Here is a 24,520-nt window from a genome sequence, read left to right as displayed (position 1 = left end):
CAAGTGTCTGTGGTTCTCCGTGTGAAGAAAAACTTCCTAATGTTTGTGTGAAATTTCCCCTTAACTAGTTTCCGTCTGTGTCCCCGTGTTCTTGATGAACTCATTTTAAAGTCACCGTCTTGATCCACTGGACTGATTCCCTTCATCATTTTAAACACTTCAGTCAGGTCTCCTCTTCATCTCCTGTAAAGGCTCAGCTCTTTTAATCTTTCCTCATAACTCATCCCCTGTAGCCCTGGAATCAGCCTAGTCGCTCTTTGGACTTTTTCCTAGTGCTGCTGTGTCCGATTTGTAACCTAATATATTGATTGATTTATTTATAATATCAATAAGACTGCAACATCCATAAATGGCAGAATTACAGCTGGCTGTGATGTGCTTTTAGCAGTTTGTTTGCTGTCACAGCTCATTGTCGGTTTTGAACATCTTTTGGGTTGATTATTACCTGCATATTTTTGCTCCAGGGTGAAGTTGTTATTCTAGTTTTATGTTATGTTTTGTGTATTTCTTTTCTACTTTTAATTAAAAAAAAAAAAAAAGTAGACTTCTCTATTGTATAATCTGTCATGGTGATCCATTGTTTGTTTTTCTCAAGCCAAAGTCACTTGTGACTTTCTTTTATTTATTGTCATTTTAACAGCTGGTGTCAGAGTTGAAGGAGCAGAACACTTTACTGAAGACTGAAAAAGAGGACCTTAACCGTCTTATTTTGGAGCAGGCGCAGGAGATGAAAGGTACTTAAGTTCCGGATAGATCTCCTCCTAATTGACCTCAAAAAGCTGTGACCCAGGCTGCTGCCAACTATCCGCCCTTGTTTGAATAAAATATTTTTTCAGGCCCAGCTCCTTTGCTATAAATTTAACTTAAACACATGTATATTAGGCTCTATGATAATACACTGATTAGCACTGTTGCCTCATGGATCCAGCATCCAGGGTTAATAATAATAATAATAATAATAATAATAATACATTTTATTTATATAGCGCCTTTCCCATGCTCAAGGCACTTAATTCAAATCCAATGCCTGGTTGCTCTCTGCGTAAAGTGTCCGTGTTCTCGATTGTACCCCCAAAAGTTTGCTTATTAAATTGTTATTACTGATTTGGCTTTGTGTGAGTGAGGGGACACTGTCAACGGCCGAGTCCTGATTTGTTTCTGATGTTGCCAGGATAGGTTCTGGCCCAACACAATCTTCAACTCTGTTGTGGGGGTTAGGTAATGCTGGTATGTGTGTTATGAAGGATGCCGCATGGGAACGTTACCCAACCAGAACTCCCACGGTCTGTAAGGACAAGGGAAGACAGCTTTTCACAGGGCTTTGTCTTCCCCAGGGTACTAGATGGTAGCACACCTGGACTACGGCATTGTCAGATTCCCACAGGGCATCTTGGGAATTGGAGTTTGTCGACTCCATGGGTGCCACCAGGGGGAGCTGAAGGGACTGGTGAGCCCTACTTGGTTTGGCTCCAATATCTATGGTACTGAGCCACGGTTTCGGGACACCAGAAATAGTTCTGGGGTTACATAAAAGGAGCTGCTTGCATCCGCTCCGAGAGTCAGAGTCGGGAGGATGAGGATGACAAAGCTTGCTGGGAGGAGTGGAGGAGAAGGAGGAAGAGAGTGACAGAGAAAGACAAATTGCTGTGACCTGAAGTAGTGTGGTTGAGGTGTGGGAAACTACTTCTATAAGAGTTTCACACCAAATAAAGCCCTTTTGTTTACTGTGACTTGTGTCCGAGCCTGTGTGTCAGATATTTGGGGAGCTTTATAGTACAGTTTGAGTAAAATTATGTTAATGTTTGAATGGGGGAAACAATTTATTCACAAAACAAAACATACTTCATATGTGCAAGATGATTTACAGAAACGTCTCAACCTGTTCACCATCATGTTCAACACCCAAAAGCCAATGAGCAACATTACCATTTAAAGCCCGGACACACATTTCACAGGGAACAGATGATACCGCAGTCTGTTTTCTGTCCTTCAGGTAATTGATATCAAGAACTTTCCTGCTATACACGTGCTTCTTCAGTGTACCCCATAACCAGAAATCAAAGGGTGTCAAATCAGGGGAGTGCGGAGGCCATGGCAATGATCCACCATGACCTGTCCATCAACCTGGAATGGTGTGGTGGAGATAAAAATTAGTGTTAACATAATTTTGACTCACCCTGTACTTAAGTTATGTCTTTATTGAGGCTCACTCTTTTCAGACAGTTGAAGGTGTGAACGTGAGATTACATGTGCAAGTGGAAATTGGTGCCAAGTGACTGAACAGAAGGCTCAGTGAAATTAATGTGTGTAGTGAGACCGTTCACCTGCCAGTATGTGAATTGTAGAACTATGAAAACTATCACACCATTGGGATTAGCAAGAAGAGATACGTCCGACAGATCTCAGGTGAAAATGAAAGACTTATATATTTTTAGACCATTATGTCGTACAGTGTTGTAAACCAAGGACCATTATGTCAAAGTCATTGATATTTAGTACCACCGACAACTGCCATTGTGTGCAGTACATTTATCACATTTGTTTTATTTATGTACTTGTATAAGTAAAAAACCGCTGGCACACAAACTCAAATACTGAGACTATGTCTATACTACTATGTTTTCTTTTGAAATTGGAGTTTTTAAATTAAAATGATCTCCATTCACACTAATGTTTTCACATCGTTTACGACAGAATCTCCACTCACAGTAAAATGACCAAAAACATATAATAGAGACATTCATCCACACTGGACATGCACATATCTGCAGAAATGGGATGAGGAAGTGCCTTCTATGAAGGCTCCGTTACATTGAAGGCCATCATGTTTATCGTAAAACTGTGGAGACCGGCAAATTGTTTGCCTTTTGCACGCACGTGTCGTATTGAAATGATGCAAACCCAGTAAGCAACACAAAAAGCACCATATTAAGATACTCTTCTATGTCCGCTCTGTTGGAATACATATGTCCGCTCTGTTGGAATATTGTATTCTTCTGATAATGGTGACCAGTCAGGGAATGAGACTTTGTAATGACCAGGATCCAATCAGGGAAGCGTCATGTAATCGGCACAAACCAATCAGAGTGAGATTAGAGTCTGCGTTTTCAAAACTCTTCATTTTCACCTGTCTACACTGTAACACTGAGCTGGCATTTTTAGAAATATACGTCTCTGGAGAGCATTTTCAAAAGTCTCCGTTTTTGGGAGCCAAGGGTAGTGTGGACAAAAGGTGTTAATGGATGCACAAAGGTGAAAACCTTGTAGCATGGATGTAACCTGAATCAATATAAGGCCGATCAGGGCTGTTTATCAGAAAGTACCTCCTTAATTTAAGTGCCTATGTTACTCCCACTCTTATGCCCTTGGAGGTGCCCTGAGAAAGACAACAAAAAAACCAGCACAAATAGTCAACTTTATTAATCCCATTGGGAAATTCAGTCGTCTGTCAGACTTGCGGTGCTCCTCAGTCTCTCTTTCTGTGTTTCAGGCTAATGCTAACTCATATTTCTACTTTATGAGCCCCCTCATGCAGACTTGGAATACAGAATTGGAGCAGGAAGAAGTAGTGTAGAAGTAAAAGATGTTGTTGTCCTCAAGAAAGTCAGACAGTCAGGTGTCATTTCCTGTGGCCTTATCAGTAAGAAAGTTCTAAGAAAGATGACTAGGTTAGTCTGTGGACCACCAGTAGTACATAGACCACACTTTTAGAACTACTGTTCTAAACCAAATTTCTGTAAGAGAAAGAATGTCTACTGAGGCAAGTACTTGAGGGCAAATTAGAAGGAAAGAAATGTGGACATTGGGCAGAGAGCAAATGAGAAAGAAATGAAGGAAGGTGAATGGACTGTCCAGCAGAACATGATGATGATGGTGGCACCAAAAAAAGGAGACCGAGCTGGAGGTGGCAGAGTTAAAGATGTTAAGATTTGCATTGGGTGTGGCAAGGATGGACAGGATTAGAAATGAGGACATTAGAGGGTCAGCTCAGGTTGGACGGTTTGGTTGACAAAGTCAGAGAGGAGAGATTGCATTGGTTTGTTCATGCGCAGAGGAGAGATGCTGGGTATATTGGGAGAAGGATACTAAGGATAGAGCCGCCAGGGAAGAGGACAGGAGGAAGGCCTAAGAGGAGGTTTATGGATGTGGTGAGAGAGAACATGCAGGTGATGGGGGTAACCGAACAAGATGCAGAGGACAGGAAGATATGGAAGAAGATGATCTGCTGTTTGCGACCCCTAATGGGAGCAGCCAGAAGAAGTGTCTGCTGCAGACAAAACAGAATAGGCTGGTCTTGATCGCCAACTCAAATGTAACAACTGATGGAGCCTCATAGACAGACTGCGGGGTGACTTCTAGAGAAAAGAAGCCACAAAATTCATAAATATTAATTACAGTATGAGTTGTATTGTTGAGAGGGAAAAATGCCTGTCTTGGGTAGACAAGAGAGACACCATTTTTGTTCATCTGTCCACTTTCTGAATGCACTTTACAGGTCAGGGTCCAAAAAACCATAGCCTATCAGACTATAATGACCCCAGGGTGAAAAGCAACCCTGGATGGACCACCAGTCTATTGCAAGCCACCCACTGAAGCACTCATATACACTCACGCAATAGTCAGTTTAAATATAACAATACATTTGATAGCCTGCCTTTGGATTTTAGGGAGAATTTCCAAAGGACTGGGCGAAAATTCACACTAACTCTGTGAGAACCTGTAGACTCCATAACCAGGCAAAAAATTCACCTTGGCCAACAATTGTGAGGTGGAAGAATTGTCCACTGTGCACTGAAGTGTCTGTACTCTCAAAAAGTCACCTTCTGATGACAAAATCAATTCAGATTTACTACTTCTACAAATGACCTGCAACATCACTTAAGAAGTGCATTTAATGATTTCAAGTACGTCTGGGGGGGAGAAAAAAAAAAACCTATTGGACTGAAATCCGTACTAATATTTAAATGAGTTTGCCTCCACAATGTAGCTGCATATTTTGTTTAATTCTTGTGCTAAGTTTTAATGTTTTAATATCTCTTCAGAGAAAATGGAGAAGGCTTTAGTGGAAGAGACCAAGCAAATTGAATGCGAGCTGAACGAGGAACGATCCCGATACCAAAACCTGCTCACGGAACACCTGCACTTGGAGGCGCGTTATGAGGACCTGAAGGAGGAAATGACGCTGACCATGGTAAGGATGCGGAAGCAGGCGTGCATAGGAGACTGAGCACTTCGTGTTTTATCACTTGATCATTCCAGGGCAGGGAGTTCATGCTGATTCTTGCTTACTTAATTCCCCTGACAAGGCAGTTAGTGTATTCAATCCAAAATATCTAAAACATCATCCTATTCAGTTTTGTTAACACTGGACGTTTTTAATTTCATTTTTCAGGTTTCGTTTTATTCAGTTCTCTTATTTCAGAAATCTTGTTGTGGTGCTTGTTTTAATACACCAAATGCAAATTCAAGTTCAGTTGATGTTTTTTACTTGCATGTACGATAAAAAATATGAAATTTCAGGATACCACATCAAGCAGTTCATAAGAATGCAATATGCATAAGAGATGTCTGTCCTTATAAAGGTATACTGGACACTCCTATCCTTGGCATGAGTTTAATTTATTTCACTCTGTTACTTGCCTGGCTAATTTTTGGTTGTTGTATTGTTGTTGAATTTTGCCTTAATATAGCTGCTTTATAGCGCCCCACATGTACAGCATTATCTGCTTTAAGCAAAGAGACTTACTAGCTCAGCATAAGCAGACCAAATGGTTAAGCTACTCTTGTGCCAATCACCAAAGCAAGTACCCGCTCACCGCATCTGCTTTTATTATTGGAGGGTCTCCCCTCGGCTGCTAACCCCTGTGGGATTATGGCAATCGCCCACACCAGGTGCTCTCATCACTATACCTTGAATATGTCATCATGGAGATTTCTATGTTTGTTATATTTGTGCTCCTATGCTGTAATTCCTGTTAACTGTACTATTTATGAGTTTTAGGTATAACTATATTTTATAGCACCCCACATGTACAGTATGCTCATTATTTTGGTTCACCTATGTTACACTTACTGTATTGTTTATAGGAGTGTTAGGTATCTGCTTTATAGCACCCCAGCAGGTCCATCTTTACATCCACGTGGACAGCTGTCTCAAGTAAAGAGACTTACTAGGTGTTCACAAGCACACCAAATGGTGGTCTTCAGGCCTGAGCTCCACCTGTGCCAATCACCAAAGCAGGTGCCCCATTCACTGAACTGCTTTCTGCTGAAAACGTCTCTTCTCGGCTGCTAACCCCTGTCGGAATATGACAGTCACCCACACCAGGTGCTCTCAACAATACACCTAGACCCAATCAAACCGTACAAAATCCATCCATCCATCCATCATCCAACCCGCTGAATCCGAACACAGGGTCACGGGAGTATAAAATCCATCTTCTTATAAAGCAAAATTAATATAAACACAGCAAAACCGATGGTAGCAAAAGTAGGGAATATATTTGAAAAAGATTCTTATTGAAAATACTTAGGCAGAAAATAAAGGTGATGAAAGATGAAGTGCACAGTGGCTTCAGATTGTTGTTCAGTCCGCAGACGTTTTACCGATTTCTTTTGTTGTTCCTTTCTTTGCTCTCCTCTGTCTTCTTTTTCTGGCTCTGCTCTTCTTCTATGATCAGCATACATGGTAAACTTCACCTCGAATTAACAACAATTACAAGAAAAATCAATGTGTTCACCTTTCTTAGGCTGTTCGTCCATTTGGATCCTAATTACCCCAATTATTAACAGTATTTGTGACAATCTATAATTTTTTTTAAGATTCCAAAAGAATGATCTAAAAGATACAAGGTTCAAGACAGTAAAGATACAGGATTTAAAATCAGTCTGTAGCACCGGCTTAAAAAAATATACACGAGTGTGTTTAACATGGGATTAAAGAGTTTAAATGTTTAGGTAGACTCTGTTTAAATAAAGTCTGAAGCTCCAGGTTTTGTAATTACTGGCTGTTTATTTGGGTCTTCTTGTTGCTGGCAGGTTAATCAGTGTTAGTGTTAGTTGTAACCTTTAGCTTTCTAAACACAAAATGTGTGTGTGACACAGGTCACATTTTGAATTGAATTTGCAGTTCAGGTTCTTTATTTTATTGTTTAAATGACAGTTCAGTGTGAGTTTTGAATATTAAAATCTTCATATGGCTTTTTTTTTTTTTTTTACACCATTACAGTTGTAATGTAGCATTAATAGTGGTGTTTTCTTGTGGTAGGGTCCTAAGGTGACCCTGTTTTCCCCTTTCAGACTCTTTTTACTACGAATATGATGTCTCATTTTCCATCTGTAGCATTGTATGCTTACTCTTCTCAGCCTGGTCACTGTCAGGATTGACTATAATTCAACACTTCCGCTTTCTTTTATATCTACAACCCTGGGCAATTCGATGGGGTAGAAGAACAGGTAGGAGAGAAATTCACTGTTTATGCATATACTAGGGGGCAAGCCCCCCTGGTGCCTTTGGCGCCTAAACCCCAGTTGTGGCAAGAATATTAGTAAAATCTGTAGATGTACAAAAGAAAAATATTATTTATTGGAGTCAAAATCACAAAATTCTATAAATATGTAAAGGAAAAATTAATTATTATTTAATGGAGTAAATATCATGAAATGAGGATAAAATATTTACTCTTACCGATTGGAGTATTCCTGTTAAACTGATGCCCACTATGCTCGATGAGTATTTATAAGAGACTAAATTATCCATTCGTTTTAACCGACAAGAACCATGACTTTCTTGATATTTTAGTTTATAATTTAAAAATGGAATAAGAATGTGAAAATCTAACAGCATCACATTAAAGTTCAATAAATTCTGAAAAGAATGATACCTAACATATATATGTAGGTCTTAAAATAAGCCTGATGTAAAGCGTGACATAAAAAGTCACATAAAATCGTTGCACTTTTAGGCTTAGGATTTTATATATATATATAGAGAGAGAGTAGATTGGTTAACTTAAGATATCTATCTATCTATCTATCTATCTATCTATCTATCTATCTATCTATCTATCTATCTATCTATCTATCTATCTATCTATCTATCTATCTATCTATCATGTAGTGCCTTTCACATCTATCTGTCTGTCTGTCTAGTGAGCACAATCATACAACCTGACCAACAAGCAGTTATCTTGTTTGCTTTGGCAACCAGGTGGCTCACTGTCCTAGTATGTTGACTGATCTCTGATCCGACATGGTCCAGCATGGCCCTTGGATGAAATACCAGAGACACGACATGGCCATATACATAGATGGTGCAGCAAAGACATTTTATTTTACTTTTAGCCCTTAATTTAAGTCTAATCCTGTCATCCTTGGCAGAGCCTCTCGGACCAGTGGGAGTGTATTGTTGGCTAATGGAGAGCTGGCCTTCATTCCATCCCTGGCCTTTCATCTTGGCCATCTGCATTTTCCCGTAGGCCATCTTCCTGGAAGGGAAAGGGAAATGGGTGCTTATGCTTCTAAAACGTGTCCTCCTTCCAGAGGCTCATAAATTCTACTTTAATTACCCCAGGTAGAATGTCAAAGCAGCAGCTTTGCACTCCGCAGGAATGCACATTATAAGAAAGCACTCTGGTGCAATTCTTTTATACCAGTGGTTCTCAATCTGTGGGGTGGGGCAAGAAGTAACAAAAAGTGGGGCGCGCAAATGTGAAAAAAAGAAAACAAGAATCAAAAATATGAAAAATACATCTATTAAAACCAAAACAAATTAACTTAAACTACATTCTGATACTAGAAAAATATATATCGAGTTAGATAAATGTCGATAAAAGTAGGTATAATAAAATATGCATCTATGATATACCATTAATTAAAAAAGAACAAATTGGTATTTGTGGGCTCCTTTCAAAAAAACGTTAGGGGGGGTGCGATTAAAACTGTTATGAAAACTCGGGTCGTAAATACTTAGAGGTTGAGAAACGCTGATTTACACCCAGATCAATGCAGAGTCTTCACCCCCCTACTACAAATCAAATACCCCAGAATAGCACCTAACAAAAATCCTTTTTTGCTCTAGTTATGGTCATAAATTTTTCTCAGCAATAACTGATTTATCCAGCTTTCCTGCAAGGTTAACCATTTTAAATTTTAGATATTGTTACACATTAATCCAGGGGTGCCCAACTCCAGTCCTGGAGGGCCGCAGTGGCTGCAGGTTTTCATTCCAACCCTTTTCTTATTTAGTGACCTGTTTTTGCTGCTAATTAACTTCTTTTGAATTCATTTTATTTGACTTGCTCTTGAAGACTCAGACAAAACAATAATGAGATACAAAATGAGCCAAAACAGGACCAGCAAACTGTGACCATCGTACAATATCTGAAAATAAGGAAAGGTGAAGGTCTCAGGAATGCTGACCTGCTCTTAGAAAAGAGGAAAATCCACAATTTCGGAAATGTCTGCTATTGCACAATGAGAGCAGCAACAAGCCATGGAATTAAAGAACGGGTTTAATTAATGACAAGACTCGGCACCTAATGAAGCAACTGGTTGGAGTGAAATTGGTTGGAGTTTGAGGCCCTGACTTATTTGGTCTTCTCTTGGCTCCCTCACTTCACATTTCACTTCTGTTTGGGTTCCATTTCAGGAAAGAAATGAAGCAGTAAAGAGGAACCATGAAGACATTCAGGGAAACATTTCTTAACAACCAAGTCAATTAAAATTAATTCAAAAGAAGTTAATTAGCAGCAAAAACAGATCACTAATAAAGAAAAGGGTTAGAATGAAAACCTGCAGCCACTGCGGCCCTCCAGGACAGGAGTTGGGCACCCCTGCGGGTGGAATACATAAAAAAATCTGTATGCTAGATATTACTCTCCATTACAAGGGCTCAGCATAGTTTGAAAACCTGTCATGTCCTGCCGGCTACACACACCTCTGTGGTGTGTCTGTCATCCGCCGTGCTGCTCAGTCTCAGAAGTCCAGCTCTGTGGTTGTAGGACTTGTTAGCAGGACATGAAGCAGTGCTGACTGTGAGGGATCATAGTAGAAGCTAGTAGTAGAGGTTTAATAAAATCTTAGGTCAATCAGTGAGCAAAGATTAAAATGTATGTTGTCAATGACAAAATTTAGAAATAGGAGGTAAGTCGATGCATATGAGGAGGAACCCATTGCATCTTAGTCACCATCCAAATTCTCCCTTGAGATGCAATCCACTTGTCCTCGTGCATTTCTCTTTTTAACCTTTCCTGTATACATCTTCAGTTACCGTTACTAACTTTTTTTTTTTTTTCCTGGATTTTTTCAACGGTGGCAAACAGTCTTCCCTTCAGTCTCAATTTTAATTTCTAGTACAGACAGGTGTCACATGGAGCGAGATCTGGTGAATTTGAGTGGTGCAAAGTATTCTTTTTGGCAAAAAAACGTTTTGACTAACGCAATGTGTATAGGTGGGCTATCACAGTGCAGCAGTGTTTGCTGGTGCGTCCATATGGTGCAAACTGCAAGTTTTATGTACACTACTGCTCCGGACATTTTTTTTTTTTCCCCCCGTATACTTTCTCTCAGACGCCTCAGCAGTTCAATTTAATGTTGCTGATTAACAGTCTGTTTGACAGGGAATCTCTTTATATAAACCTGTCCGTCGATTTGCAAAAACGCGATCGCCATTGTTTTTATGTTCGTTGTGGCCTGGCATGCTTTTTTTCTGACCTGGAGAAAAACAAAATCACCAAAGTCACAAGCACGATTGATCATCTTTGCATGATGCAACTCTATGGACTTGAAAACACTGTAGACAAAACGATACCTAGGCCATAGTCGATAACTACACCCTACTCCCCTGCTATTGAACGTCCATCCATCCATCCATCCATCCTCTTCCGCTTATCCGAGATCGGATTGTGGGGGCAGCAGCTTGAGCAGAGATGCCCAGCAGACTTCCCTCTCCCTGACTACTTCTTCTAGCTCTTCCGGGAGAATCCCGAGGCGTTCCCAGGCCAGCCGGGAGACATAGTCCCTCCAGCGTGTCCTGGGTCTTCCCCGGGGCCTCCTCCCGGTTAGACGTGCCCAGAACACCTCACCAGGGAGGCATCCAGGAGGCATCCTGATCAGATGCCCGAGCCACCTCATCTGACTCCTCTCGATGCGGAGGAGCAGCGGCTCTACTCTGAGCCCCTCCCAGATGACTGAGCTTCTCACCCTATCTTTAAGGGAGAGCCCAGACACCCTGCAGAGGAAACTCATTTCAGCCTCTTGTATTCGCGATCTTGTTCTTTCGGTCACTACCCATAGCTCATGATCATGGGTGAGGGTAGGAACATAGATCGACCGGTAAATTGAGAGCTTTGCCTTATGGCTCAGCTCCTTTTTCACCACGACAGACCGATGCAATGCCCGCATCACTGCGGATGCCGCATCGATCTGCCTGTCGATCTCACTCTCCATTCTTCCCTCACTCGTGAACAAGACCCAGAGATACTTGAACTCCTCCACTTGGGGCAGGATTTCGCTCCCAACCCTGAGAGGGCACTCCACCCTTTTCCGGCTGAGGACCATGGTCTCGGATTTGGAGGTGCTGATTCCCATCCCAGCCGCTTCACACTCAGCTGCAAACCGATCCAGAGAGAGCTGAAGATCACGGCCTGATGAAGCAAACAGGACAACATCATCTTTTGCAGATGATGTTGCTATTGAACGATTCTGGAAATTTTTGGATCTCCCTTCCTACACAAGTCTAAAAAAATTAAAAAAAAACCGCCAAACTCTGGTCATTGGGTTGAGAACCAAATGTGAGCCCATACTGTATGACTTTTCCCCAGGTGGGAAGTCTAGAATGGCTGGTCATAATGGTAAAGGATTCATATTTATTTGTGAGATTGATGAGAGTTTAAATAGGGAAACATAATAGTGTAAAAACTGTAAATAATGTATAAATTTAAATGGGTAAAAAGCTAACAGAATCCTTGGTGGAAGATCAAAGTTGTAAATTGAAACTAATATGGAGTAGAAAGAGAAGACAAGAACAAGTAGACAAGTTCATGAAGTGAGTATTGTGAAAGAAGATGTTAAAAGAGGCCGTAAGTGATGATTGTGTACTAGGAAGCAGCAAGTGGGAGGTGTGGCCAAGGAGCTTTAATGGGTGTGGCCAAGGGTGTGGCATGACATTGTTTGCATGGGAAATCCACACACAGTGGAACTTGGTAGGCCCAGACCCAGTCAGCCTTCTCTTGGCTTGAAGGTAAGAGAAAGTGGAAAGAGCCTCTGATGTGTACAGGCAGCAGCACCCTCATAGCTGACACAGTAAGGAGTAAGGATGTAGAATTTGGTTAGTTTTTGTGTCTGTTATTTAGACAACTACATATTCAAACTTTGGTTTATTTCCTTATGAATAAAAATGTATAGAATGCTAAAGGTTACATATTGTGTTTTTTAATCAACTAGTTTTACCCCATGCTGAGAGAAACCAGACTTGCGCTCTAAGCTAATTTTTTTTTGGTCTTTCTCTCCATAGGTTATACCAAAGCCAGGACACAGGAGAACGGATTCTACCCACAGCAGTAATGAGTCAGAGTACACTTATAACTCAGAATTCGCTGAGCGAGACGAGGAGGCATCACGGGGACCTGAGGTGAGAGTCAGTCTTTCATTTCTAAAGGCCATCCGGGAGAAAAGGCATATCCTGTTTTCATCACTTGATAAACTGAATGCATGAGGCTTGCTGCATCAGCTGTTGTGGGACTCTGAAACAGCAGAATGAGGTTAACCCATCATGTCACTTTGTTATTAAAGTACTGGCAGTGCATTGTTTTAGGTGTACCACATTGAACTTGAAGAAGCCATACATAGTGCAATAAACCTAAATCAACACAAAAAAAAAATCACAATAATAATGGCAATAAATAGTAAATGTGACATCAAGTATCTGTTTAGTAAGAATACAGCATGTTTTAGACTGCATGATAAAAGTATCTGAGCTGCAAAAGAGCATCGAACATCTATGGCTGTGGGTCTGTAGCCCCTAACCAGCTCAAGGAAGTCTGCATGTGTGAGTTAGCGGATTAAAGGCTTGTATTCACTCCGTTTTGATAAGCACCATACCGCGTGTGCTTCAGCCTGTTCCTAATCACAAGTGGCATTAATCCGTTTGCTTTACATCAAACTTAAATGTTGAATTCCTCAACCTTGTATACAGTAATCCCTCGCTATATCGCGCTTCGCCTTTCGCGGCTTCACTCTATCGCGGATTTTATATGTAAGCATATTTAAATATATATTGCGGATTTTTTGCTGGTTCGCGGATTTCTGCGGACAATGGGTCGTTTAATTTCTGGTACATGCTTCCTCAGTTGATTTCATACAAGGGACGCTATTGGCAGATGGCTGAGAAGCTACCCAACTTACTTTCTCTCTCTCTCTCTCTCGCGCTGACTTTCTCTGATCCTGACGTAGGGAGATTGAGCAGGGGGGCTGTTTGCACACCTAGATGATACGGACGCTCATCTAAAAATGCTGAAAGATTATCTTCACGTTGCACCCTTCTGTGCAGCTGCTTCGTGAAGCGACATGCTGCACGGTGCTTCGCATACTTAAAAGCACGAAGGGCACGTATTGACTTTTGATTGTTTTTCTCTGTCTGTCTCTCTCTCTCTCTGCTCCTGACGGAGGGGGTGTGAGCTGCCGCCTTCAACAGCTTTCTGCCGCGGTGCTTCGCATACTTAAAAGCCAAACAGCCCTATTGATTTGTTTGCTTTTCTCTCTGTCTCTCTCTGACATTCTCTGCTCCTGATGCGCACTCCTTTGAAGAGGAAGATATGTTTGCATTCTTTTAATTGTGAGACGGAACCGTCATCTCTGTCTTGTCATGGAGCACAGTTTAAACTTTTGAAAAAGAGACAAATGTTTGTGTGCAGTGTTTGAATAACGTTCCTGTCTTTCTACAACCTCCTGTGTTTCTGTGCAAATCTGTGACCCAAGCATGAAAATATAAAAATAACCATATAAACATATGGTTTCTACTTCGCGGATTTTCACCGATCGAGGAGGGATTACTGTAGTTTGATTCCTTGGTCTTAATACTGTCGTTTTTCTTTTCTCCTTCTATATGTTTGGTAATGTTGAAGAACTGCCACATACATTTATTTTCTGTTTTTTCTTTTGTTTCTCTATTGTGTAAGGCCTAAGATGGATATATTGGGTATACAGCAATAAGGTGGACCTTTGTGAGGTATGGGTCTGTTGCAGCGATTTCCGGGAGGGTGCATTGGAAACTGTTGTGGGTGTACTGTTAAGAAAAGAGCACGAAAAGGCAGGATAAAAAAAGGAAAAAACAGAGGCGGAGGTGACAGACGTGAGCTATTCAAAGTCGGGAAAGACATTGTCTCAGTGGAGCACTGAAGTCCTGCACAGTTTAGAGGTGGCCACCTCAAAAGAGATCCCAGTATACTGAATGAAGTGGAAGGGACAGTTAAGAGGATCGAGAATGAGTGAGCAAGTAATAAGCTTTTACTTTGGGATAGCACGTCTTAAGACTTGGAAACATTGTGGAATATTTTATTTTTATGAAGAGACAAAACTGTGTTGATATTGTCGAATGTTTAGGGTTCATGATTTTTCGTGTTATTTGTATACTATGTGTGTTGGGAAAGGGGTGTGCGGTTACGGAATCTAAACGTTGCTGTCGAGTTTGTGTGAATTTAGTTTAATTGATTCTTTACATTTGATTCTCTGGGTCATTTTATTTGTATAAATTAATTTTACTATTTGATGTAATCTCTCAGCACCACAGGAAAGGGTCTGAAGGCAGTTTGGGGTTGACCTGCAATCCAATTCATACATGTCGCTAAAAACGTGGTGCATCATAGCGGTTTACGATTGCTATATTGTGTGTCTCTGCCATAGGCTGACACTGTTTGCTCTCTTAATAGTTCATTTTCCATCATGTACTCTACCTCTTACGATATTAGCACATTAACTTTCTGATTGACTTGCAGGATGTCCCTAAAGCACCTTTGGACATGTCCCTCTTCCTGAAACTGCAGAAGCGGGTAACAGAACTGGAGCAAGATAAACAGTCCCTGCAGAACGAGCTCGACAGGAAGGAGGAGCAGATTCACCGCATCAAGGCAACGGTAAGGTGGTGATGAGGGCTGCTAGTGGTCCTGTTGTGAGGTTCGGCCTTGCTGTTTTTGAGCCTCAGGCTATTGAGGAATGTCAATCACTAAGTAAAAACCACAGCTATTAATGCTAATACTTAACAAAATACAGTTTGGGATGCACTTGAGCAGCCCTGGCACTCTCCTAGCTGTTCTCCTCCTGATGCAAAATGAAAGTGAAAAAAGGAAAAAGTTCACGTCTTTTCAAGCTTGGTATTTTTCCCTAAGCTCCTTCTGTTTTTAGTAGATGTAGTGAATTCTGATTTGTTAATACCTAAAACATTGCCATTAAAATTGATTTTAAATTTGCGCCAGCATGAAACAAGACACAAGTGTTAACTTGTGTAGTTAACCAGCTGAAGTACCCAGTGTTGCCCAACTAGGTTTATGGAATGGGGTAAAGAAAGAAAGCAACAGGTTGTGTTTTTTTTTTGTAAATGGTGACCCTGTTGTTATTGTAAGCTGTCCTAGTTGTCATCCACACTGCCTTACTATCAATGTAAGCTCTCATGAGTCGAGAATTTGTTCTTTTTTTTTGTCTGATTCGGTTCCAGAATTGAGGTAACTTCTTGCTGGGTTGTGACCTTCAACTCTGTCATTACTGACTCGTCCTCTCAATTTAGGGTGGACAGTTCATGGTGCTTAAATTATGAAGAAAACCTGACAAAGCAGGAGTTAACCAGCAACCCTTTGATTCTCATTTGCATTGCTCTGCACTTCCACTCTTGATCAATTCTTACACAACACCTCCCCAAGCGCACAATACTCCTTTTTATCTATATTACTAAACGAAGGTTGTGTATATGCACGGATGCCAGGCGCACCGTAAGCGCACGCGTGCTGCGCCTCAGCACCCCAGAGTCAAACCCAGTGGCTTCCCAGAGTCAGTAGGTGGCGCCCAAACAACACAACACATCCTGTAAACTAAAGTTCAGGTCACAATACAAACGCCGCCCAGACGCGAACGCGCACACCACCGCATATACAACCTTCGTTTAGTAATGTTTGTATATATGCAAGGATTGCAGAGGCCACAGGCCAGAAGCACTGACCACGCACGCGCACTGTGCCCCAGAGTCAAACCCAGTGGCTTCCCAGAGTCAGTAGGTGGCACCCAAACAACACAACCTGTAAACTAAACTTCAGGTCACAATACAAACGCCGCCCGAACGTGCACACCACCGCATATACAACCTTCATTTAGTTATGTTTGTATATATGCAAGGAAAAAGCACTGAAAGCGCACCCGCACTGCCCCTCAGCGCCCCAGAGTCGGTAGGTGGCACCCAAACAACACAACACGACCTGTAAACTAAACTTGAGGTAAAGCGTGCACGCCAGGTTGTATATATGCACAGATGCCAGAGGCCACAAGCAAGCCGTACACAGTACAACCACCGGCCCCTTCGTCTAGTAATGTAGATCTCGAAGCCCGGATCTGCCGCCATGGTCACTTCAGCATGCGAATCCGCCTCTGTCAACAAACGACTTCTAGCTAACGACACAGCCATAGAAAAACAAAAACGAGACCTCATGGATAAAAACAATGAACGCAGGCGCCTACAACGCGCTTCTAAAACACCAGAACCAGATGAGTCACTGCTCCTAAAAGAAACCGCTTTAATACAAATATATTTATTTAATTAAATGAAAACTTTCCCAGGACGCACCCACCCTCCATGATTTTTCTTCCCTCCAAATATCGGCGGGAACAGAAAGTGATTGCCATTCTTGGATATGCGATTCTTTCGAGAATCGTGGGTTTGCTGGTATTACAGAAGGTAGAAGTGGTGTTGCCCAGGTAATTCATGTTAAACACTGCTAAGTTTCTCTGCTAGTCTGACATCAGTCATTTTGAATGTTTTACTTGCTCTGAACCAGCAGGTGGCATTGGTGTACGGAATGTAGCACAAAAGGGGAAAAAAAACAAAACACTGGGAACCTCCAGGGTCAAAATTTAGAGTTCGTAAGTAGTTTATGTTGTCTGCATGGTCATAGAGAGCAACTAGTTAAGATTTGGTCCACACTGCTCAAATGATTTAGGATTGTCTAGGGAACATACAGACAGACATTGTGCAGATAAAACATGTTACTTCAAACCATTTACATCATGCTGCGATTAATGCATCTGACAGCACTTTCACTGTCTACAAATGCTTCTTGTATGCGGTGGCACTTAGCATTGTTTCACATGAAGCTGCCAGTACTGATGCTCCCCGAGTTTATGCAATCAGCGCATTCCCGAAAGCCTCACATAACCTGACTCTGCACGATCTGATCTAATTAATTTTTTTTTACTTTTTGCTTAACTGTACATAAATAAATAAATAAAAATAAATAAAAATAATAGTAATGTTTAATTTTGCCTGTTTTTTTTTTTTTTTTTTTAAGGAGGAAGAGCAACGTAACAGAGCACGAGGAGCAGAACTGGAATATGAGTCACTTAAGGTATTTTTAAACTGTTTTCCAGATATTGTCGAGATAATCTTGGTGTCCCAAAAACACACAAGACAAATTGACCATTTACTTTTTATTTATTTTTGCTTTGTGCCCTCCCACACCATAACCTATAGTCTATCGGGGAGGAGCAAAAGTGCTTTAGATTCATCAAAACTTTCGATCTCCAGTTTTCAATGGATCTCGACGTTTTAGGGTCCCCTGATACCGAAAACATAGATATCTCAATGATGGGGGTGTGTCTGTCTGTGTGTCACAGTTTCTTGAGGATGGGCCGGAGCTAAAACGGCTAGACGAAAAAATACCAAACTCCGAACTTAAGCCTGTTATGAGATGACGATGTGCTGATTAGGTTTTGAGCCAAATGGTACAAGAGAAAGAGGAACTCTAGAGTGTAACAGATGAAGCGTTTGTCCACCTCTTGAACCCTCAGGTACCACTCTGATGACCAGGTGAAAGTATAATAATAATTCTTTTTATTATACAATAGTAGTGCACCAAGCACTCTCCTCCACACACTCATAAACACAATAAACTATTCTCCAACCAATCCTCCACTCCCACACACTTAGCCCACCTTCCTCCCAGCTCAGCTTAAATGTCTGGGCTTACCCAGAGTCCTTTTATAGCCCCCGACCCGGAAGTGGTTCCAAGCCAAACCCACAAGTCCGTTTTCCTTCCGGGTCAGGGCAAACAGTCCTCCTCTTCATCCCGGGAGCACATCGCTTCCTCCAGTCACGTGACTGTGACGCACTCCCGGGTTATAGGGCATGTAAGAGTCCACTAGCCCCTTCACAGCGACTCCTGGCGGCCCCCAAGGTATCCAGCAGGGCTGTGTATAGAAACTACAGAGTCCATGAGGCCCTGCTGGAACTCTGGGCACCAATATGCTGTCCGGAGGGCTCCTCCTAGCGGCCTGGGGGTGAGGGCCGGACTGGAAAGCCGGCAATCCTCCACAGTTCCCCCCTCTCAGCGAAGCCAACTGGGGCGGAGCGTTGATCCCCGTGAGGGACGTTCTCCTCCAAGAGGACGCGTCGTCCGGACCCTGGCGACGATGTCGAGACCCCCCAGCGAACCTTGGGGGAACAGTGTAACGGTTAACCCACCGCTCCCCTGTCCTCCGGGGACAACTTCGCCATAGGTGGCCCGGTTGACGGCAGTTGTAACACCGCCGCCGTCCTCCTGGTCGCCTCTCTTCTTGGGACCTAAAACACCTTGGAAACTCCGTCAGGGTTAGCTCCGCCCTGTCCTCCGCCAAGGAGGGAATTATAGCCGCTTTGCTGCTCTTTGCCCTTTTCTTTATTTTGTTAGGAGACCCTCGTTTTAATTCGGGGATCTCCTGTTTTGTCTGGGGCTTGTGCACAGCATGAGGCTCTCTATGGAAAAGAGAGAGCCTCTTTGCTGTTTGCATGCCCGTTGTCCTATGTAAACTCGGAGGCAGCGTCATTAGTACCGTATCGCTCCGGGTAACAGCACTATTCAGCTGCCCCGGGACGATCGGTACTTCCCCCGCCCCTTCAGTAACCAACGGCAACCCCTTTTCCACGCGGGTCGGGCTCTTAACGTCCGTATTAGTCCAGAGCAGCGTCTGATACCGCTGCTCCGGTTCTAACGGACAATTTCCCGACCACTCCGTCATCGTGCCACATTCTACTGTCGGGTACACAGCGCTTTGGCAACCACAACTTATTAAACGCGGTGCCGGTTCACACTGCGTCCCCTTATTATATACGCCGCAGATTTCACTCACCTGCACCGCCGAATCAATCGAGGCCGGGGCTTCACGGCCTAACCGCCGAAGGTATTCCTGCAGTCCCCTCAACGGCGTTTCGGCTGCAGCTCCCAGCTCCTCCACTCGCTTCCTTAACTCATTTAGTCCCTGGAAGACAATATTTAGGGGCTCGAGATACTCGTCGAGCTCCCCTAAGTTTATAAAGTTATTTGTCTTGGCCGGCAGTAAGGCTACTTCCTTATTTTGGTCACCTGCCGACCGGGAACCAATGAGAACGTCCACTCCTGGCACGTGCTCTGCTGGGCTTCGCAAGGCCTCCTGGGATTTGGAGTCTTTAGAGGAACGGGTAGCCTCCCGCGGCTGGCTGCGGTCTGCCTTTTTACCTTTGCCGGCAGACACTACAGTCACTTCCCGCCCCTCTTTACCTTTATTTGAAGTTGGCGCTGCTTCACTCGCTGCCCCCTTCCCCTTCAGGGAGCGCAGACGCGTCGGGGAAGTATTGGCCTCGCCAACGGTTCCCAACTGCTCTTCTTCCTGGTCGCCGGCACGCGAGGTCACGTGGCCATCGTCCGCCAATGGACTCCCATTCCGCGGACGCCTAGACTGGCTTGCTTCCTTTCTGTCGTGGCCATCTTGTCTAGGTGTGAGGCGGGCGTGCTCCTTGCCTGCTTCGTGCAGACAAGCCTCTGCAAACAGAGAAAAACAAGCACCCGGCGGTTCGCGTGCTTCCCCAGCACTTACCTCGGAACGTATGCGGTCACGCTCCAACTCCCTGTAATAATCTTCGGGAGTTGTAATCCTGCAACGTTCCGGCTGTCGTCCCGCTCGGGTTGGCTCTGTATTGAGCTGCTCCCGATCTTCCTCACTGCCCGTCAGGTAAGTCCACAGGGTCTCCACTGGATCTGGGACCGAAGTCTTCTGGGCAATTCCAGCCTTTTTCCCGGATTTCTTGCCCATGGTTGTCTGCTGTAGAGGACGGCTCACAGCTGCAGCGCTCTTGGTCGCTGGTGGAGTTTTCACCTCCGCGGTTACTTGAGGGACATTCTTAGGGTTCTCTGACACAACAAATTTAATTTGTAATGCAGATCCTCTGCCTCCAGACGGCCAGAGTATCCTGCCGACTACGCCAGTGTAGCAGATGTAGCGTTTGTCCACCTCTTGAACCCTCAGGTACCACTCTGATGACCAGGTGAAAGTATAATAATAATTCTTTTTATTATACAATAGTAGTGCACCAAGCACTCTCCTCCACACACTCATAAACACAATAAACTATTCTCCAACCAATCCTCCGCTCCCAGACACTTAGCCCACCTTCCTCCCAGCTCAGCTCAAATGTCTGGGCTTACCCAGAGTCCTTTTATAGCCCCCGACCCGGAAGTGGTTCCAAGCCAAACAACAAGTCCGTTTTCCTTCCGGGTCAGGGCAAACAGTCCTCCTCTTCATCCCGGGAGCACGTCGCTTCCTCCAGTCACGTGACTGTGACACACTCCCGGGTTATAGGGCATGTAAGAGTCCACTAGCCCCTTCACAGCGACTCCTGGCGGCCCCCAAGGTATCCAGCAGGGCTGTGTATAGAAACTACAGAGTCCATGAGGCCCTGCTGGAACTCGGGGCACCAATATGCTGTCCGGAGGGCTGCTCCTAGCGGCCTGGGGGTGAGGGCCGGACTGGAAAGCCGGCAATCCTCCACAAAAGGAACCCTCAAATACCGTAATTCTACAATTAATTATGAATTCTTCTCATCGTTTGCTATTGTAAGGACCTATTTTATGATCATAAAGAACAAGGGGGCTCCGCCCCCTGCTCGCTTCGCTCGCTTACCCCTGGCGTTGGGTATCCTGAAATACATTAGTCGAGCTTGTTCGTTTTGGAGCTGTGCCCGCTTTGCTTGCGGCATTTCAGACGCGCGTTGTAGGCGCCTGCATTCATTGATTGTATCCAGGCGGGCTCGTGTTTGTCTGTCCGTCAGTCGAGCTCGTTCGTTTTGAACCTGTGCCTGCTTTGCTTCCGCAGTTTCAGACGCGCGTTGTAGGCGCCTGCGTTCATTGATCTTATCCAGGTGGGCTCGTGTTTGTATCTCCGTCAGTCGAGCGAATATTCATCTAAAGGAGGCAGTCTGAGCCGTGACCGTGACTCCATTAGTTATCCGTTGTCTACCGTTAGTAATATGGATAATTGAACTTACTGTTAATACGGAGCGTTTTCTGTGCCTGTACTGTTAATAATGCATCACTGTAATGTGATTCACATATGCTATATGGTTTGGATGTGTGAGGATGCCGTACATTTAATACGGAGAGCCAAACCCAGCCAACACAGGGCACAAGGCAGGAAACAAACCCTGGGCAGGGCGCCAGCCCACCACAGATGTTGGATATTCTTATCATTTATCTCCTTTATGTTTTAGAACATTTTTCAACTGTATATTTGACCTGTATAGTAGATGTAAGGTTGGTTTACATTTTGTTTTTTGTTTTTTTTTTTCCCCATTTGCTTCCTAGCGGCAAGAGTTGGAATCTGAGAACAAAAAGTTAAAGAATGATCTGAATGAGCTGCGAAAGGTTCTGTCCGAGAAGCCAACAGCAGCCATCTCTGCACCGGGCTCACCTGCCTATAAGGTTCTCCTCGACCAGCTAAACTCATCCAATGAGGAATTGGAGGTCCGTAAGGAGGAGGTCCTGATACTTCGCTCTCAGCTAGTCAGCCAAAAGGAAGCCATGCAACATAAGGTATGGCAACGACCGATCTTCCCTGTTTTGTTTAAAATGTCTGATAGTGTTGGGTTAGTATAATTATAAAGCGAACATCCAAGTTGCAGGACAGTCCAGGACAGTTATTCAGATTTAACCAATCATCTTTAAAGTTAGCCTCTGACATCATAAAGGCATGAAGGTATAAGAGTTTATATTCTTCAATAATGTAGAGCTTACCTAAAGAGTTTTAGATGATGACATGTTCTTAAAATCCTGAGGATTTCACGAGCATTTTTGTAAATGGAGCAAATTGGGAGTTGAGTGTCCGTTTTTTGTGAAATCCCTGCATTAGTTGGTCTGGATAGTAATATGTGTATGCACAAGCCCAATTCCAAAAGAGTATGGAAAATGTGAATATAAACAACAAAGAGTGATACGTAAATTGTTTTCACCCTGCACAGCAAAAACACATTATTTGATGGTTTACCTGAAAATACAGGGTATACACTTGTGTCACTCAAATTTGATTGCCACACAGTTCAAAAGAGCTGGGACAGTAGAGTGTTTCCACACTGTGTATTGCCACATTTTCTTTTAATAACCCATATTAAGCATTTGGGCACTGAAGACACAAGATAATTACATTCACTTACACGGGTCTTCAGCTACAGCTATAGGCGGAGTGGTGGCTCTGAGGCTAGGGATCTGCACTGGCAATCGGAAGGTTGCCGGTTCGAATCCCGTAAAATGCCAAAAGGGACTCTGCTCTGTTGGGCCCTTAAGCAAGGCCCTTAACCTGCAATTGCTAAGCGCTTTGAGTAGTGAGAAAAGCACTATATAAATGCAAAAAATTATTATTATTACAGTATGTAATTGTACGAGGCCCACGTTGCCGTATTTTGAACTTCATAATGTGCCACACTGGTCAGGACTGCTGGCAGGTCAGGCTCGTCCCTACAGTCTCTGCTTATGCAGCCATGCACTTGTTATCCAGGTAGAATGTGCTTTGGTGCAGTCCAGCTGGAAAATGCAGGAGCGTCTCCATCCGAATGGCAGCACGTGTACATAGCTCTTTGCATTAACGTTGACCTCGCAAGTGTGCCATCAGCACTGGCACACCCCCATAACATGACAGATGCCGGTTTTTAGACCTGACACTGGTAAACATCTTGAATGGTCCTTTTCCTCTTTGGCCATGACTGTTTTTTTTTTTTTTGTTCTTTCCCCAAAAACTGTTTGAAATATTGGCTCATTGGACCACAAAATACAAATCCACTGTTCCACTTTCCATCTCCAATAAGACCGGGCCCAGAGAAGTTGGTGGCACTTCTGGACTTTGTTGATGTATGGCTTCTACTTTGCATAGATAAAGCCTTAACTTGCATCTCTGCCTGCAGCAGTGAGTGGCATTGACTGACAAAGGTTTACTAAAATACTCCCAAGCCCATGTCATGGTACCCATCATCGATCACGTGCATTCAAAAGTGGCTGCCTGCCTTGTCCTTTATACACCCAAGATTTGACCGGATTTCTTGAATCATTTAATTCTGCAATGTAGAGGGTGAAATGCCTAAAAAATTCTGCCGATTATTTATTTGTCTTTGAGGACCGTTGTTCTCAGACTGCTAGATTATTCATTGAAATTGCTGAGTCTCAAAAGGCTCTTTGTATCCTTGAACACGATTGCCTGACCTCTTTCACATCAGTTTGTCACATCATCATTAGTCCTACGCTACTTCTGTCCCAACTTTATTTGGAGCCTGTTGCAGGCATCAGTTTCGGAATAAATGTATATCTTCAAAAAGTAATGCAGTTGAAAGGTGAAAGACCTTGTCATTATACTGTTTTTGTTTCAATACAAGAAAATGTAAATTTATAAGTCAATTCATTCTATTTTATCATGATTTTCCATACGGTCACAACTTTTTTTGGAATTGTTGTATGTGTATGTGTGTGACATGTGACTTTTGTATTAAGTGTCTTAACCCAGAAGGCTATCTCCAAATAAAATGCTCAGGTAAATGCTGAATTCTTTCATGTTAACATTTGATTGGCTGAAATGTCCTGAATTTAATTTGTATTTATTCCTTTTGCTGTTCCTTGCTGCTAGGAGGACAAGGTAAAACAACACTGTGTTCATGCTGATGCTGTAGCCTTTACTTTGGTGTGACTTGTGTAGTTTTCATTTCGCTTTGCATGGCTTAGCTGTCTGCCTCACCTCTTTTGTTACAGAAACTGAAAGTGAATGAGTGCTGCAGAATGAAACTCTGCTTATCTGCTGCTGCTTCTTTACATGGCGGAAAAAAAAAACTAAGCACTTACAATGAACCACAAAAAACTTTAGAAGTATCAAGACAATTAAGACAAGGCACACAGTAGTCCTCTTTAGTTCAGTTTAGTACAGCCATTATATTGAGGCCATAGTACCTTGACATTAGGTCATTAATGTCCTCTTGGGCACGGCCATCAGCAGTGTGTCC

General features: G+C 43.1%; 1 protein-coding gene across 7 annotated transcripts in view; it reads left to right on the top strand.

The window, feature by feature from the left end:
• myo5aa (myosin VAa) overlaps window positions 1-24,520 on the top strand; it is a 299,077-nt gene that overhangs the window by 210,922 nt on the left and 63,635 nt on the right. For all 7 annotated transcript variants that reach the window (XM_051920655.1, XM_051920654.1, XM_051920651.1 and 4 more), the window contains exons 23-28: window positions 641-734; window positions 5,043-5,191; window positions 12,515-12,631; window positions 14,994-15,131; window positions 17,547-17,603; window positions 21,849-22,076. In XM_051920655.1, coding sequence (XP_051776615.1) covers window positions 641-734; window positions 5,043-5,191; window positions 12,515-12,631; window positions 14,994-15,131; window positions 17,547-17,603; window positions 21,849-22,076 — 783 coding nt within the window. The remainder of the gene's footprint in view (window positions 1-640; window positions 735-5,042; window positions 5,192-12,514; window positions 12,632-14,993; window positions 15,132-17,546; window positions 17,604-21,848; window positions 22,077-24,520) is intronic.

Source organism: Erpetoichthys calabaricus, chromosome 17 (assembly GCF_900747795.2).
Source record: "Erpetoichthys calabaricus chromosome 17, fErpCal1.3, whole genome shotgun sequence".
NCBI classification, from domain to species: domain Eukaryota; kingdom Metazoa; phylum Chordata; class Cladistia; order Polypteriformes; family Polypteridae; genus Erpetoichthys; species Erpetoichthys calabaricus.
This window is presented reverse-complemented; position numbering and strand designations above follow the sequence as displayed.